The sequence below is a fragment of the Homalodisca vitripennis genome, chromosome 1 (assembly GCF_021130785.1).
Source record: "Homalodisca vitripennis isolate AUS2020 chromosome 1, UT_GWSS_2.1, whole genome shotgun sequence".
NCBI classification, from domain to species: domain Eukaryota; kingdom Metazoa; phylum Arthropoda; class Insecta; order Hemiptera; family Cicadellidae; genus Homalodisca; species Homalodisca vitripennis.
In genome coordinates this window covers 166,263,531-166,282,249 of record NC_060207.1, presented here as the reverse complement: position 1 = coordinate 166,282,249, position 18,719 = coordinate 166,263,531, and the positions used below count along the sequence as shown (strand labels likewise).

General features: G+C 34.0%; 1 protein-coding gene across 3 annotated transcripts in view; it reads right to left on the bottom strand.

Moving 5' to 3' along the window:
- Positions 1 to 18,719, bottom strand: part of LOC124352680 — a 70,263-nt gene that overhangs the window by 13,779 nt on the left and 37,765 nt on the right. Inside the window, exon 1 of one of the 3 annotated variants that reach the window (XM_046802263.1) lies at positions 15,895 to 16,011. The exons of 1 other annotated variant lie outside the window; for it this stretch is intronic. In XM_046802263.1, the coding sequence (XP_046658219.1) occupies positions 15,895 to 15,996 (102 nt within the window). In that variant the 5' untranslated portion in view covers positions 15,997 to 16,011. Of the gene's footprint in view, positions 1 to 12,207; positions 12,407 to 15,894; positions 16,012 to 18,719 lie in introns of those variants that run through there. One more of the 3 variants, XM_046802265.1, reaches the window with a different exon arrangement.

Genomic DNA, 18,719 nt, shown 5'->3' with positions numbered 1-18,719 from the left:
CAAATTGATAGCACTACATGTCCCTTAAGTGTCCTACATCATTCGACATTAGACTTCATAAAACATCGTTAGAGGGGTCACGGTAATTGAAACGTCGGTAAACAAAACCACGTGATGAACCAGTCATTTTTGTCAAGGCACAATAACTGGTTATTTTTTATCTTTGTACTGTATAACTTTTAAAAACCCTTTCTTGATTCCGTACGATTTTATCATTCCTTTAAATTCTTTTTATGATCCTCCTGTGTGGTGTAAATGTAGCAAGAAGCTTTGATCTTTGAATTGAAAGAAGAAGATTTTAATAGTTCCTAAAAATATAAACAACTTGTTATTTAAAACAGTTTATGGCAAATTTAAGGATTTTCGTTACAACACGGCGGCTATAACCAATTAGAGGACATGGAATGCACCTGTGCGGCGCGGTGTACTGGTCCGTTCTGTCCGGTTATTAATTCAAATACTATTTAGGCCAATAATTACAGCGAACTAGAAAACAATTAAACTTCTTCACCTAGAGGCGTTAGTTGAACCGAGGCTTCCGTTTCGTTTCATTATATATATATATATATATATATATATATATATATATATATATATATATATATATATGATAATGGCATTGTAAATTGTTACATTAATAAAGAATACGTTATCCAAACACTGTATGTTGAGTAACAATCGTAAAACAGACTGAACAATAATTTGATACTGAAGAGACAACCTAATGGTTCTACTATCAACAATGGCGAAACAAAGGACCGACAAAATTACAATGATTACATTCGTTACATTGATAGCTTCCGCTTTACATACCTACAAAGTTTAAATCAGAAGTCCTTATGAGTTGTCATTCAGATCGCTCTCATAGATAGAAAACAGTAAATAGAAATATTGGTAATAAATAAATAACAGTCATTATTAGTTATGCATCTCGTTATGATGAAAATAACAGGCTTTAAATATAGCGGGTGTGTGCGGTTTTTGTGAATCTGTAGCTACTAGTCCTTTTCAGTTGTAATACTTTTATTCCAGATATGTAATGTAATTTTTGACCGCCAAAAATCGGATGGTCTTTATTTTTTCTAGTGGATTGTACAAACATTCACGATATACTCAGCATTGTTCTTTCGTCTCTAAGGTTTCTGGAATTTAGTATTAGTTCTCATTACTACACGTAATGTAGCTATGATTGGAAGGGTTGATTCCCAGCACGCCTGATTCATTTAAACTGTACAGGCCATTTGGCTTGTAGTGCACAGGACACTATAATGAGACAAGATGTGTGCAGTTTGAAAGTTACTCCTACAACAATGAAGAGGTCCACCTCCAGTAAATTGGCTTAGCCTGTTTGGAAATGATTAATACTCCCGTCCGTAATAAAAAAAGACAGGGTTCAGCAGCTGAACTAAACCCAACCGGAAGAGACTGATTACACTGACAGTGAAGAGGACGGTCCAGACAGGGTCCAACAGTACCACTAAGCACCACTGTATAAAACTGAATATTCCGATAGTGAAAAAGACAGGGTCCAGTAGCTTCACTAAGCCCGATTTGGGGGGGGGGGGCTGAATACACTGACACTGACGAGGATAGGCTACAGAAGCTCGGCTAAGTCTGATAAGTGTTGACAATCAAAATCTCGACATTTTTAGTTTCGAAACGGTTGTTTAAATCATGTTTAGATACAAATGCCTTGAAGCGAATCCAATATGTTACTGTTATAAAACAAGTACATATAATATTTTTTATTAGTTGAATCTAAAACTGCTTAAATTCACAGACAAGTAATATTCTTAACTGTTTAATTAATATTTGTACAACTTAATTACATATATACTACAAAATATACATTATCTTGCTATATGTCTCAGATCGTATTACCAGACAAGCTTATAAACAAATAACACTTCAATATGGATAGAATCTTGCACATTTCCAGTAAGTTTATATTACAACTATACAGTATATGTGCTAAACATAAATAGTAATTACAAAATAATCTAAAAAAACTGAACATCTATTAATTTATTGTATCGTAATAGTACTGTTTATATATTTTATTCATTTATATTTTTAAAGGGGTATTCCCAGTTCTTATAATAAACTATATTGCACATTTTAGATCATCTCAATGTTATCTTACCTTTTGTAAATTACAAACATTATTTTAAATATGTGATATACAAGTCCGTTTTTTACAAAATTTGCAATAACAATATTGACAAGTTAGTACTCAAAGAAATGGAGTTAAAATCAGAGTGTTCAATTTAAATAATTTTAAACGCTAAAACACACATTTTATAATTTTCTTTATGCACTATTATTTTATTCTGACATATAATAAAAAATATTTAATTCTGCGTCCAGTATAATATTTGTCCTAAAATGTATATCAATGCTGAACGTTTCCATTATGTGTTAAATTTTCAACGAGATACAAGGTTTTACATGGCAGTAAGAGATATGGGATATTCCAAACAGAGCATAGATCTAGTACCCAGTGACAACACGGTACAGGGCGGCACGTATGAACCGATATTCGAGCTGACAAAACAAAGGATTTGTCCGACGAGGGCAACAACCGTCGTTCGTCTCAATCATATCGACACAGTAAGTAACCAATCATTGGTACTTCAAACGCTGAATTTACCCTGTTTCACGTCGAACTAATTATACAATTAGGTCAAGTTTCTAATTGATGCAGATCGCTTCTGAGATCATTCTGTCTACCTTAGTGCATCAACTTTGATGAGTGCATTAAAGTACAAGAGCACATACGTATAAATACAGTATGTTTTGTAAAAGGTGTTTAAAATTTAAAGTACATTTTATCAATTTACATATTACAGGGTTGCTACAGGAGTCCAATAATGAAATTCCCTGACTTTTCCCTGATTTCCAGACTAAGTTTTTCATTTTTCCCTGACTTTTTTCGACGCAATCCCCAGGGTTTTTTGGCAATTAATGGGTGGAAAAAAGCGGTGTTGAGGCTAAAAAGCGGTCGTCTGCAGGCTTGGACTCGGCGCGGCGGCAGTAAGTTTATTTGTGTAAAGGGATTTTATATTTTTCCCTGACCAACGTCGAAATTCCCTGACTTTTCCCTGACTTGAGACCGGATTCCCTGACTTTTCCCTGATTTCCAGTCCTGTTTATTTTTCCCTGACTTTTCCCTGACTTCCCTGATTTCCCTGACCTGTAGCATCCCTGTATTAAGAAATTTACTTGGAGGGAAATCCCATTCACCACTTTTCCTGTAAACACTTAATAAAGATTTTGCTTGAGAAATTAAAAAAAGAAAAAACACAATTATTAAATTGTTAAAAGGGCAATTAGAAAAGTATTAAGACAGCTCCTATTTGCAACCATACCTACCGAGAAGTGCTAGTGAGTGAGGGTTACTCAGTCATTGACCATATTGAATATAACCGTCCATCAGAAATTTTAAGTTCCTCCCACAAATGTCAAACATTAGAGAAGCTGTTTGCTGAATGTCAATGCGGTCTCCAGCCACGCACGATTTACAGTGTTCAAGTAATCTTGTACACCCTCGTCTTTTATGCCCACTATTTGACTAACAAAACGGTATACTATTTTGTCACATCTTCATTAAAAGTTAATGCATATCTACTAATTATACAACAAATAAAGTTGTATTCTTTCACAAAATACGAAAACAAGTAATAAGAAAAGAAATCCCAATACAATCGCTAGAAAACATTATTGTTATTTATGAATTTCAAAAATGTTTACCAAATTTTGAATGTACCCTTGCAATAAAATACTAAGATGACCTAGAGAAAGAAGCAGAGTGAAGGATATACTCATACAATCGATCGCGTCGTCAGCACTCGTATATCATTGGTTGTGGCTCAGCTGACGTTATTCGTTTTGTAACATATTAACCTTACAATAAAATACTAAGATAGTAAGACCCAGAGAAAGAAGCAGAGTGAAGGATATACTCATACAATCGACCGAGTCGTCAGCAGTCGTATCTCATTGGTTGTGGCTCAGCTGACGTTATTCGTTTTGTAACATATTAACCTTACAATAAAATACTAAGATAGTAAGACCTAGAGAAAGAAGCAGAGTGAAGGATATACTCATACAATCGATCGCGTCGTCAGCAGTCGTATCTCATTGGTTGTGGCTCAGCTGACGTTATTCGTTTTGTAACATATTAACCTTACAATAAAATACTAAGATAGTAAGACCTAGAGAAAGAAGCAGAGTGAAGGATATACTCATACAATCGATCGCGTCGTCAGCAGTCGTATCTCATTGGTTGTGGCTCAGCTGACGTTATTCGTTTTGTAACATATTAACCTTACAATAAAATACTAAGATAGTAAGACCTAGAGACTGAGGCAGAGTGGAGGATATACTCATACAATCGATCGCGTCGTCAGCAGTCGTATCTCATCGGTTGTGGCTCAGCTGACGTTATTCGTTTTGTAACATAATGACCATGAAAAAATACAAAGACCGTAATACCTCGTAGAAGAAGCGGAGTGGAGGATGTACCCTTGTACATATTATCGATTGCGCCGTCGGCAGTCTCATTGGTTAATGCCCAGCTGACGTTATTCGTTTTGTAGAATATAGGCCTAGTAGCAGAAAATGTGTTGCAAGAGACTGAACAGTGAGTGTTATCACAGTTGATTGCTGGAGTAGTAATCGATACCGATATTCCTTTCTGTCCTTAACCTCCCCCATGTTTTTATCTGGACTTTACTATAATGATTGAGAATGGTAAAGTGTATTCGGCATCATAACAACCTTCTTTTGACTTCACAACGTAACTCGTCTATTAAAATTAAAACTCTCACAAACCGATATTACGTAATCGTATACATCATGTTTTCGTGTGTCTTATCTAATAACGGGCAAGGAAGTTGACATTAAGATTTTATAACTAAGTATAAAGTAGAAAAATATTCAGTTGTACAAAATATACGTGAAGAAAACAGGATTTTCCGGACATTCATCGTACAGTAATAAAGAAATTCAGTAACACAACGTTTCTAAATCCAAAATCTGATCTCTTCCTAAAGTGACATAATTTCCTTAGATAACCAAATATATAACTACCATCTAGGTTAAAATAACCAAATCCTGGTAGAGAGTTATGGCGAGTAAGTCAGGAATCACAATCACCATGTTGTGTGTAAACTCCAAGCACACTAACTCTAAAACATGTACTTAACAAAAACAAATCACAACACTAATTATTGAAACGGAACTACAGAATACAGGTCACAATAGGTTTGCACTCATCGACTAACCACCTAGAACTGACCAAAGGCCAATAGTAAATAGTTATCGTCACGGCAGAAAACATTTTGGCGATAAAACGAAGCGAACGGGAGTGGAAAAATGTAATTGCAATAACATAATACTGTCGAGTAACAAGCTGTAAGGGACCACACGTTTTGAGGCTCCACAATACTGAATAGGCTAAGCTCAATGTCTGATAGCATACACAGGACATTTGAAATAAATATTGATATAATTTCACATCCTGCATGCAAATTATGGTATACCAATGTAAGTATTCAATGGCTATACATTTTAAAATTTCCACACGGATTACAATTACAGACAACTTACTTTTATGAAATACAAAATCTTACTTTCTATCCCTCTGTAATTACAATTACAACACGAGTTTCGGACGAACAATTCGTTCACGAATAACTAATCAACATCAGTAACTTTCTTATGGAATCCAAGCGTTGGGGTCTAGCCAACCCTGCGACGCGACAAACAACTCGCTATTTTCAGCGACTTGACAGTTTATTAAGATTTGGTCCGTGACGAAATGCAGAAGTCATTCTTGAGTACAGTTTGGTGCGTATTCAACATTTCAGTAGCTAATGACCGTATTGATGGATACACTTCATGGTAGTACGACACGGGATGGTTCTTGCCAAAGGACAGGGTAGAAAGGAGAGTATGATGCTTGAACACATTTTAATTATGTTTATACAGGGGAAACTATCTAAGTATTGAATCTATCTAAAGAATCTATTTGAGGCCGAGAATTGAGACCAACTACTTGTCTGGCTCTTCGACTTCATCGGAAGGATCAGGCCAACGAATAGTGAGAACATTCTCCTTAACATTACTTTATTTCGTTACTTATTCCTGTACCCGTATGTTGAGCCACTGGACCTGATCACAACGACGCCTACTGTTGGTCTCTCACTGTTGAAATAATCCGCATTCACGATAAACTAGTAACAAGGCCCAAGGAAAACGACGTAACAAACGTAGACAATCAGTCGCGGTCGACGGTGCGGGAACTCTCGCGCTGTAAGTCAGTGACTCCGCAACACAAAACCGAGGTAATTAGTGAACTTGTATCACTACGGCAGTACCTTACTCGTGTGCCACTTGACTCATCCGTAACAAGCGACTTCCTTATTTATTGTTTGATAAGTTTTGCTAGTTATACTTTTAAATTTTAAAACGACTGACTACCAGAATGTCAGGAGTTCGGAATTTGGTACCCTGGTGACATGAGGATTCTAGCAGATAATTCCCAATATTATAAAACCATCAAAGGATTGCCACAGTCACCTTTTGATGGTAAAAAAGCAAAATTTTAAAATGATTGGAAACTGGATTTGAGTAACTTGCCAAGACAGCCAAAAGCGGCCATTAATAACATATTAATAAATTGGGCACATTTGGCAATTAACTGGTTGAAAAAACTATATTTTTGTCTAAAATATGAATAAACTTCAAATATCCAAATTACACAATTTGTTAGTTCATAATTCGCCTTAAAAAGAGTATTAATACGTTTTGTTAAAAAAAACCCTTGCTGTCAAAACTAAAATATATCCCCCACTTCATGTTAAGTGTAAATAATCAAACATAAATGCGATCGGTTAACATGTTCTACCAATTTACCCCATAGGACGTTCAACCCAAAGTTTAGAGGATGCTCTGTAGGGCACAACTATGAAGAATTGCTATAACAATGTTATAAGTTAGCCACTCTACAATGACACGTAATACAGGAACAAGCATATTATCTATTGGCATTTTTTAAACGTTATGATTCAGTAACACGAGCTCTTACAAAAGTAAAAGCTAGAAATGATTTACAATTTACTCGTATATGTGTTTTACACAAACATAATTAAAATTTATTTTCAAAGTAAAGTTTTGTGTTAAAAGTTGCACAAAATACCACACTACATTTAAACGTGTGTAAAAAGCAACCAATTCGCTTGCGATGAAAACTGAAAGCATAGCAAACTTACATAAATATAATTTTATTAGTACGTAAGAATGGGGGAATCAATGTTCTCGAAATGCCTTCCATGAGCCGCTGCAACCTGCCGTATTAGTATGCGTTGCGTGTTGTATCCATCTTCTGCAGGTACTTAAGGAGTGATTTATTTTTTGTAATGAATCCCAAACTTTTTAAATAAATAATTATACCCTGAAGCCAATTCACTTGAATATTCATCATACTTGATAGAACCAGCAACGTTACGATTATGCCTTTCCCATGTTAATGACAAAATGTTAATTAAATGTATTGGTTTTAATAAACAGAACGTGTCCGACTATTGACAGCAATAAAAATACATGTTTGGCAGTGAAATTACCAAATCAACTTATACAAGTATCAATGATTGGATCAGAAAATGTAACTGTATGTCCAATATTTACTTCATTGGATTGATTGTGTTCTTCAAATACGGAAATATATTTCTGATGAAAACAAGACTTAATTTTTTTACAAAAGTACATAAATAAAACAGAAAATGAGATCTTTAATACATTTAAATTAATCAACGTTTTAAAATATTACAGTTCGAGCGAAAGAACGCCGAATTTAATATCTAGATATTTTTAATAATTAATAATTCGCAATAATTATAACTATAAGAAAATAGAAATAATGTGACTTATTACCAAAAACATTTTCTCAAGCGAAATCTAAAACATCAAGGACACAATGCAGTCAAAAATACTGATAAAAGAGAAAATTATTACTCTATAGGGTAAAAGCAATACACTTAAAGAAAACCACGTTTGGACAGTATTATGAATAAAAAAACACTCGAAACAAATAGCAGTTGTCACAGTAGAATTATAGACATGTGGTGTATAAAATGTTGGCCGGATTTGTCACACAATCTCAAGCAGTGCAATAACATTAATATCCATTGCACTCTTACTAACTGTTTGAGATAAGCTGCTTAAAATATTAAGCGGTTTACTAACTACGAAAGACGATAACAGAGTAAAACTGAGACAGAAAGTGTATTTTAAGAGATAATAACTTTGAAAAGGAAAATTTAACAACTAATTTGTACATACAACATCACTGTAATGTCAGTTTTAATGATTCTATTTTTATAGAACCATTTTTATCGAAAGGGGTCAACTACTGTACAATACAATATCGGTAACTGAAGATTCCATAGGTTGCTAAATTTTAATTTTCAGTAACAGTAAGAAATTAGACTTTAGTAATATGCTGGATATGTTGCGCTGTCCCATTTTTACTAACATTTAAGATAAATAGCTACCTTCTTATAATCGAATTAATTAAACCGACATAATAGTACAGTTTGATGAGAACCGAATTGTGATAATAGCTAGGACCGACATTATGAGTGATCAAAGGACGATCAAGGTGAGCTTTAAGAGAGTGTATCGCTTGGTCCTTTGTGTTACCGAGTAACAACTATTTAATCCAAGTTGATCGGAGCAGCGGTGAAATGTTGACGCCTGTAGACTACTTCGAGGTACGAAACACGAAACTACTGGGAAAAGAACTCGGATCGAATGCTAAGAGAGTGGGCCTGTATCGGAGAACTGGAGGCGGGAAAGACGTTTGACTGGTCCGAGGCCAGGTCGGCCAACGCCATTCCAGGGATCGGACGGGCTGGTTGAGTACGAGTACACTTGTAGCTTCAATTGTGAACCTGTACTAATGGTTCCTGTATGAATAAACTCTATTTGTTTTCAGTTTCTTGTTACGGTTCGGATATTCGGCGGACCAATTTTTTAAGTAAACTTTATCTACGAGTGAACAGGTTGAAGCCTAAATAGCAGGGGCTTGTCAATTTGACATAAGTCCCTTGCTATAGTTCAGATGTTAGGGGATAAATGTTCTAAGCGCATTTCATCTGCAATTAAAGAGAGTTGAGCCTAAATAGCCAAATCTTAAAGTTTGATATATTCCGTTCGTTCATTTTCTTATTAATCTTTATATTAGTAACAATTGTAAGATGGCAAGATGACAGGTTGCTATTCCTTATAGTCAAATATTTTCTTAAGTGACGTTTTCTACCTAGAGTACACATTTTAATTATGTTCGATTCTTATCAATTCAACATTTAATAACACTCAAACTTAAGCAAGTCTACATCACAAAAATACTCATTTTACTACAGGCATATGGTTGCCAATAGGTTTATGAAATGGTGCTTCTTTGAAAATCTTGTGCGAGAAGCATTGCCGTTGCTCCAGCACGAAATGTTATCTACACTGTGTACACCTGTGTCAGTACTGATAACAAACAAGGATGAGTCAGCAGCACGACGCGACATGGGGCGGGGGGCGAGGGGGAGGGCTCAATTCTCCACTTCAATCGCCTTGACTGTGTATATTATCCGTTTTACGGTGACTCAGTCGGTAATCCTACGAAAAGATCCCGGTCTACTAACTTGCATGAGTCAGATTCAGTCGTGTTTAGTTACTTTTTATTTTAAGCAATCAAATCACTAACATTCTACATTTTAAATGTTGGAAAAGTTTATAGTACGACGTAAAAATGGGCTTAATCTCATTTATAACAACCAAAAATGCTGTATTGAAGTTAAATGTTCATATTACTTTGTGAATACAGACACAATAAATAATATACAGCCGTTTCTTACTGAATCAACTATCTAGCCTACCTAATAAAGTTGACTGGTCCTGCACATATTTAGCAAAAGAGATGGCGTTGTGGAAACAACGTGATGGAATTGTCGAAGAGGATAATGTTGACTGAAAGGGCACTGCTAACCACAACACTGACTTATTTAAATTTACTCCACAACCATCTAAGACAGCTAGACCAAATACCTAAAGCCGCGCCGCTGGCAACAGTCGTACTTGCCTTGTTTCACCTTCCAAGGTTCACTTACTGCATCACAAAACCCAGCAGCAATCTTCTGAGGTCAATCCTACCAAGAACTTCACGCTCCGAGACCACCAAACTCCTCGCTGATCGATCGTGCTTTGTGCAGTTAAGAGAATCATAATAAATTAATCGATAAAACTAATTTGCTTTAATGGAACCTTTATGACTAAGCCAAGAGCTAACTACTTTTATTTCCAAGTTAAATTGTGGCAAATTTCTGTTTGTTTTTTGTTTTGTTTTTTGTATGTAGCAGTACAACAAATACGATAACGTTTGAGGAAAAAAACAAAACATTACGCCAATCTTTAATTTATATGTAGACATCCGGGATAATAAACGATAATGCGGCACACAAACAGACACTACACAACCATGAAGTACGACGACCTGATAATCTGAGATTAAGGGGTTTGGATTAATGACTTCTGCAGCTTCACTCAAGCGATATCGGGTTACTCGAGATCAGACTTCCCAGATTGATCCCACTAAACGAGGTAATGTAACACCCGGTGCCAAGTCACATCCTGTTGGGAGGAAGCCGTAATTGTCTGACTCGCTGTTTCATCACTTTCTCGTGTGTGATGTCATCCACAGCGCAAGTCGGGTCATCTCATCTGGTTAGGCCGGATGTAACTGTGTCAATTTCCAGCTACGAGTTGTAGCTCCAGTCAGTGGCCTGCCTCATAGTTAGGCTAATGCTAGTCAATCGAGCCAAACCATCGCAATTTTCGATTATTGGCTTGTTACAGAACGAAACGTGGATTATGGCTGATGAACAACACATATATGAACCGTCTGTTTTCCAGCATTAGACTGAAAACAGATGAATTATTTTTAAGTGACGAATAATTTATACTAACGTGACGACGGATTATCGCAAGCTCATGCATGACATAATACTGCTGTAACTTGCTTCCTGTCACAGATGACCGAGGACTGTCCTTGCGTCACCGCAGTCAATGACTGTGTTAATTATCCAATTTTAACTGCATCCAAGAGGGCCCTACATTTTAAAATTTTGAACCTCAGTATTTCTGATCCAATGATATGAATTGCAATTTGATGTTTCCTAGACGACTAACTAAACGAATTCTTTATTATTTCGTCCGTACTATATTTATACGAGAGTTGGAGGTGTTGTGCCGTGTCTTACTTGATAAAACTTCTAGTTCACTCTTCAGCTTGTTGAGTATTGAATTAGATTATTTGTTATAGTGTCTCTTACTTCCTAGTTTATTTCTAGTGTAGTTCATTATATCGCATGCAACTTTGTATAAAAAAATCATTGCCGTTGGTAAAATAAATAAACAAAGGGAAGTAAACATCCAAGAGTTGCATTCTACCCATGCATGTGATAGTCTTGTGTGATACTGTAACTTATAAGCGTCCTATAGTGATCAAGCAATAAATACTAGAATCTAATTTGAAGAAGCCATCTAAAAAATAGGTTGCAATTCAAATTTTTGAAATTCCGCCCTGACTTGTATTTGTAGACAAACCCAGTTTATTTCATTCTTCTTTCTCAGTAGTGAGATTGTTCACTAACAACAATAAACAATAACGCTACATATTTTAAATGTGTAAAAGAAATCTACATCGTTACAAAATTTACAAATGAAATAGCCTACTGTACATCTACTTCATATGCGAAATATACCCTTACTGTTAAATTTGGAATCTATCGATTCATAATAACTGCACTATTTGTAATACAGTGCCTTCTACAGTCAGTTGTAAGATAGAAATAAATATTACAGTGCACAGCAGTAATGGTTTTGTGGTTAGAATCACTATGCAAGAAGTTGTCTGCCTTCTAAATATCGCACTGTCACTCGTACACAACAAATTTAAGAGAAGACACAATTTTAAACATTAAAAGTTTAGTAACAAGACGAAGCGTTATGACCTTTTTTGTGAATCCTGCTGAATCACTGTTATAAACTAGAGTATAACTACGTGCTGTGCACTGTGCAGTAATCTCAACCGCACGATCTGCCGATGTCGCAACAATATTTGCGTGTTATTATAAAATCAAGACGAATACTTACAAATCTCCTGACAAAACTATTGCCCATCGCTGTCCGGCAATGTCATTCACGTAAACAGCTGACTGCAGTTCGCGAGCCGCTCCCCACCAGGAAAACATTACCAGTGGAGATAACACACAACTGGTAATAACAACTAAACGCCATCATACTTCTACCACTAGTGGTGAACAATCAGTCACTGTGTTTACTGAACAACCGCGATTGGCGATGTGGTTACACGAAGATATTATGTCACTTATCAACTACTGATAAAGTAACTACACAACGAATCGGACACTCAGTCTGACAGACCTAATTTTACAGATATCAATTGTCACCAATCTTTACTTTAAATTGAGTTGACATTGCAGTACAATGTCACGGGTGCTTATTTATTTATTCGTGGCAGGTTATACCTTATTACAGTTAAAACAAAAATCTTATATTTTTTTGCTCTGAGCACAGTACCTCAAAACATTTATTACACAAAGGTTAAGAATTTCAGCTGCCAAGTACACTGGCATGTTCATCGCCACGAGTGAGTTTGTTGATTTGTATGCTTGTCTACGATTAATCTTAGTTTTAAGATTTTTCTAACTGAAGAAAATTACAGATGCCACATGCAGTTTTAACACGTGACAATGGAAAATATTCTTCATAATTATCTGTTGTCAATAACAAGCTTTAAACATAGGAATAAATGGCCATCTTGAAATGTTTCACTATAAACTACAACTGTGCTTGAGTTGAATTGTGTTTACAATAAAACACTCTCCAATCAATAAATTGTATTGCCTACTGTGAGGGTGGACAGCCAGACAGAAGAGGCTGACACAGCACAGTACAATCAATGGGTCAGGGGGCCCACAATCTGGGCAGCCACACAAGTTCATCCCTGTGCTGAGTCCACCCTAAACCACCCTGTGATGACTTTCACTTTGAATTACGAATCAATACTTGGACATATCATAGTTAGAATTACGTACAAAATTAGATCCTCATAAGGATTTTTGTGTGTATTGTGTACATTCATATTAAAATCTATTTAACAATACTTGAAAAGTAAAGGTAGATGTTCCAAATCTTTGGACAGAATAACCATTTCAATGGCAAAGGCATTGACAAGACATTTAACATAATACAAGACTCAATTACACTTCCTTTAAAGTTAATAGTGACCTTAATAGCATTCTTCCTTTTCACTTAAGTACAACATTACTGAACTTAGCCAAAAACTATACACTTTTTAAAGCTTACATCTTAAAAAAATCATACAAGACAATAATATTGTTCCACTGATGATATTTCACTCAATTGCTGTCAATCAGTGTTTGAAATATAGCCACTCAGACAAATGTTTGATACACACAATGAGAAATATTCATTACACTTTCCTACTGAAATTAAGTTGAAATATTAATTTATTAGCAATAAAATCTGTCATTATCATTCTGCATTAAAATTTAAAAGTATTCCAGTTTTCAAGATTTTGATTTGATAGTTCAGTGCTACCAAAGCGTTTAATAGAATGGTAAGTAATGCATGACCGCTTTACATGTTAGTTTCTGTTGTAACTTTAGCTCTAATTAGCCTGTTACTGCATTTATCAGAATTTTCCAAGCAAGTAGGTTATCAGTTAACCTGACTTCTGGTCTAATACTTTACATTCATTGTTAGATTGATATTCCGTTTTTTTTTTTTTTTTTTTTCTTTTTCACATATAAACTTTGTTTATTCACAAAACACAACACAACTTAGCAAAAAACCATACATTGGGCGTTAATCATTAATAAACAGCCACAAAACCTCAAGGACAAAAGAGGAAACAAATTGAAAAATGAACTTCAGAACTGGCTATTAAAGCACCCCATATTCTCAATCAACTTTCGCTTTTTATTAAAAAGAAACTAAATTCTAAAAAAAAAAAAAAAACAAACAAATTTTAAAGTAATGGTTTTACCACTTTTTGATGCAATTGTATATCTTTCAAATCAAGAAAACTGTCTATTGTTGTACTTGGTATTGAGGATATTTAGTCGTTTACAAATATTATAGATACATGTTCACACAGTATTATGCATTTTCAGTATGCACTGACTAAAAATATGTAATTTTTATCATAAATATGAAGGAAGTTTGTGCTAGTATAATGTATGCTAAACTCTAACTCGTGTCTATAATATTTATCTCTAGGATATTAAGAAACTTCCTATATAAGTGATCAGTTTAAAATCATTATTTCTCAGTCCAATGTATTGTTATTATAAAGTTGTAACAGATAAAATAAACAAGCAACAAAATGAAAAATTTCAGCTGCTTTTTAATGTTGTAAATAGTTGACATTGTTCATTATGGAATTACTGTTTAAATGACAATATCAGTATCCCAGATTTTTTAAAATTCTAAGTTTAATACAAATTTATTCTTTTGTCAGAAAAACACCATCCTGATAAATAACACTACAAATGAAAAAATGAACCTAAACAAGAGGAAATGGTCTTTTATTAAGGACCTCTGTACTGATGTTAAAGTGATACATTGGAAGTTAAAATAGGGACAGACAATTGGGAGAGAGAGGAAGGGAGAGAGGGAGGGGAGAGAGAGAATAACAGGGTTTCTAAATGGAAAGATGTTTCTGTTAATGGACTAAATGTCTATTTTCCCTTTGTTATCCTATTGGGCAAGAATCCTAAGTCTACAATTTGTGGCTACTGGTTTACTAGAAGACTTAAAATACATGGTGAAATCATGACTAGGGTCCTGTTAAAATCAATTTCGCCATTTTTCATCTTCTCTAAACCAAACAAATAATTTGAGAAAAATTAGATCCGTAGTTTATTATCTCTTACTGACTTTCAAAAGAATTTTCTACCCTGATAAAAATATTTGTATTGATGATGTTTTGGGATAGGCTTTCTTGGGCACAATTCAACTCACAAAAAATAGCTAGGTTTGGGATAAAAATTTACAAATTATGTGATTAAAAAATTGGATATTGTTACAATTTTAAGATCTACACTGGCAAAGAAGATACTTGCAGGCCTATTCACGTGTTCTCAGTCATTAAACAAGTTGTTTTAGACTTATTTACAGATCTTTTGAACCAGAGGCATGTACTGTTCAAATATAGAAAGTCAAATAATGTTTGTTCTTCCTAATAATGTAGTTTGTTTAGATCTCCGCTATCTGTTAAAAGAAAAGAGTGGCCTCTGGATAATACCAAAAAAGGTACCATTTGTTTCATGAACATAGCCAAACAAAGAAAATTAAACTTTCTCAGTTTGAAAAACTAAAATGCAGCAATACTTCACCATCGTAAACAGTAATTAACTACAAAAATACGTGGTAAAATCAGTTCTTTACAATCGTATGAATAATTTCAAATATGACAATAACGATAAAAGTAATTTTTATATGGGTTTAACTATTAGACTGGTTTACTATTATTTAGATAGGTAGGCCTGTTGGTTGCAATCAAACAACATTGTTGCTGTGGCTCAACTATATAGCAACAAAATCTGACCTACAAATTTTGTAAAACAATAGGCTATTATTATTTACTGATGAAAAGTTTCAGAAACCACAATTAAAACACAAAATGAATAGGTTAAATGCTGTTTGTGGTTAACAAAGTAAAACCTTATAAAGATCTGATCTAAAACTAATACATTTAGTAAAATTATGTTTATGGTAATTGAATCTACTCACACACAGTTTTGGAAACCACGAAGAAAACACAAACTGTATGAATAGTAAAACAAATGCTATGTTTGTAGATAAAACAAAATAAAATCTTATAAAGATGCTCATTTGTTTACTTATACAAACTGTAATAGAAAGTACATTTGAACAGCTGACTTCTTTAAATTACCTAGGTGTCAACTGGGGACTAAATAAAAATTATGAAATTTCAAGAACATAAATATTTCTTAATATATTTATTTCTTACAGTGGTTCTAACAGAAAAAACTACTTCAATCAAACAAATATTTAACTTTTACAAACACTAATTTTACTACAGGTACCAGTACCAATCAACAGAATACAAAATACATTCGATCTTGAAGCTTGTTTGAAGTAATAAAAAACTAATGAATTTCGACATACTAAGTAGTGATCAGAGAGAAGTACACTCAGTTAATTCAAATTTTATTAGACAAAACATATCTTAGACATAGGCCTACTTGAAATATTCATGTGCCACACTGCATCAGATAATGCTTGTGATATTGTGTTGCATATAACAAAATTCGGTACTTTGGGATTATACCGACCACACCCAGACATGAATCGTTATTTCACATTTCGTTTCTACTGATTACTAGATTAGCGTAGAACAATATTTCGTCAATATAAAACAGGAATTGTCTTATCGCAAACACCTCCCCATCCTCAGACAGAGGTCAAAGTCGAGCGTCTAGTAGATAACGTGATTGCAGAGTCTCGCCGCCCGTTCAGCTGGTGCATCGCTTTGTTGTACTTCCGTGTTTTACCTCTACATTTCTCCAAACACAAAAATTCAACAAAAACAAACATTTACCAAACTAAACTTTTTATTAAAAAAACACTCAAAACTTGTTTTTATTCTTGATCACATTCCGCCACCCAAAATGCGAGTGCCTCCGGCCATCAGCGCGGGCTTCAGCAGCACCTTCGGTGCTGCCCCGCGCTGATGTCGACGAAAGAAAAACATCCCTCGAGATAGTACCTATCAGTAAAATATCAAATTCTAGAGGGGCTAATCAGAAATATAAATTGAATTGTAATGGAAAGGCAATGATGTGTACCGTGCAAATCACGTGATGCCGCGCGGCCTGCCGTAATCAGGATTCTCGAGAAAGATAAGATAACAGCGACAACAATACCGATCACAATACCTGGAAATGCTTGTAAGTTTGTAATTTTGTAATTGAAGAGTTGTTTTTTCGTTCTATCATGTTTGTTTCTATAAATTTCTATTTTTGTGTTCTTCATACTGGTGTGGTCGGTATAATCCCAAAGTACCCAAAATTCAATCTGTAATAAATTTATACAATATGAACTCAGTCTATGATATATAAAAAACTAGCATGGCAATGGACACCTGTCTCCCTTTTATAACAGTAAATTAAAAAGATTCTTCTTGCAAAGCACTAATTTGAACATAGATTGATTGGACATAATCTTGAACAAGACTTCTAAGAGAAACAGCACTTTCTACTCAAGGCTGTTGATATATAAATACTCTGCCTGAGAATAAATTGTTCTTTAAACTATGAAATACTTTGATCTGACATTTCTCCCTCACAGTTCAATTAATTCTATTGTTATGAGTAATGGGATTTTGAGCTAAGCAAGTCACTTAATACTCTCTAAAAAAAAAAAACTGTGATTATGACAGGGGGCTGACTTATACGTACCACAAATGATTAATCTTTTTAGAGGTCGGTCCATAAAATGTCAGAAATTTCTTAATGTAAAATTATGTATAGAAAGAATGCATTAATCCAAATAATTGTTTTGAATGCTAAGAAAATATTAATAAAACATAAAAATTGTTTTTACTGTATCTAGAGACTCGCACAGGTGTTCAGGTTGTAAACATGAAAATCTAATAAAAATAAAATACTAATGATTGTGGCTGAAGGCCGTTCTAAGTAGTAACACGGCTCATCAGTAATTAAATAAACAAAATCTGAATGATCTAGAACAAATTATGGTATATATTTAAAAGCAAACTTTTCTTTGACATTGATATAACTGCCATATCTGGCAGATTTTTGTTTTTTACAAAATTTATTAAGACACAAGTAGTGTTAAAAAACTTAAATTACCAATATTTTTTAGAATTGTTAAAATTGTATTATTTATACTCAATATCTTTAAATGATTTACATAACATGACCTCGCTTCTTAGGTTTAAGATTTTCACAGAATTAATCTATAATGGCACGTAAAAATGAGCTTTTAGGTTCTATATTAATGTGACATTTAAGTTTTTAAGTGAAACTATTTAAAATTTATCAAGCTCTTCTGGGACTTAAAATAACCCTGTATAAGCCAAGCCACATTTACATTTTTTGTAATGATATCGACAGAATTTATTATTTAAAGACTCCATATAAAAGTATTAAAGCTAGTAAAAGTAAGTAAAGTTCAGTGTTTGTTTAAACATATTTTTGAAATTCGTTAATGATATGTGAATAAAAAGCAATTTGGGAGCTTGATTTTATTTACTATGTGTAGCTTAAAACTTGGATATGAAATAAATCTTAAAAATTTACTTTATTAACTAAATATAAGAGGAGTGTAAAAAAATGGAAACTCGAATTCAAAATCCACGAAAATTCAGGCTAAAGAGCTTTTTTAAAACAACTTGAGTTTTACCTCACAAGAACAGAATTAAACTTGCACATTTATAAACTCTTGTTTTTTATAGTTATTCATAAAATGATGTCTTATTTTTAAATCTTATTAATTTGTATCTAACAATTTTTAACTTTTCTTTTACACTTTATACTTTTGGTTTATGCAGACGTTGAACAGAAAAATGT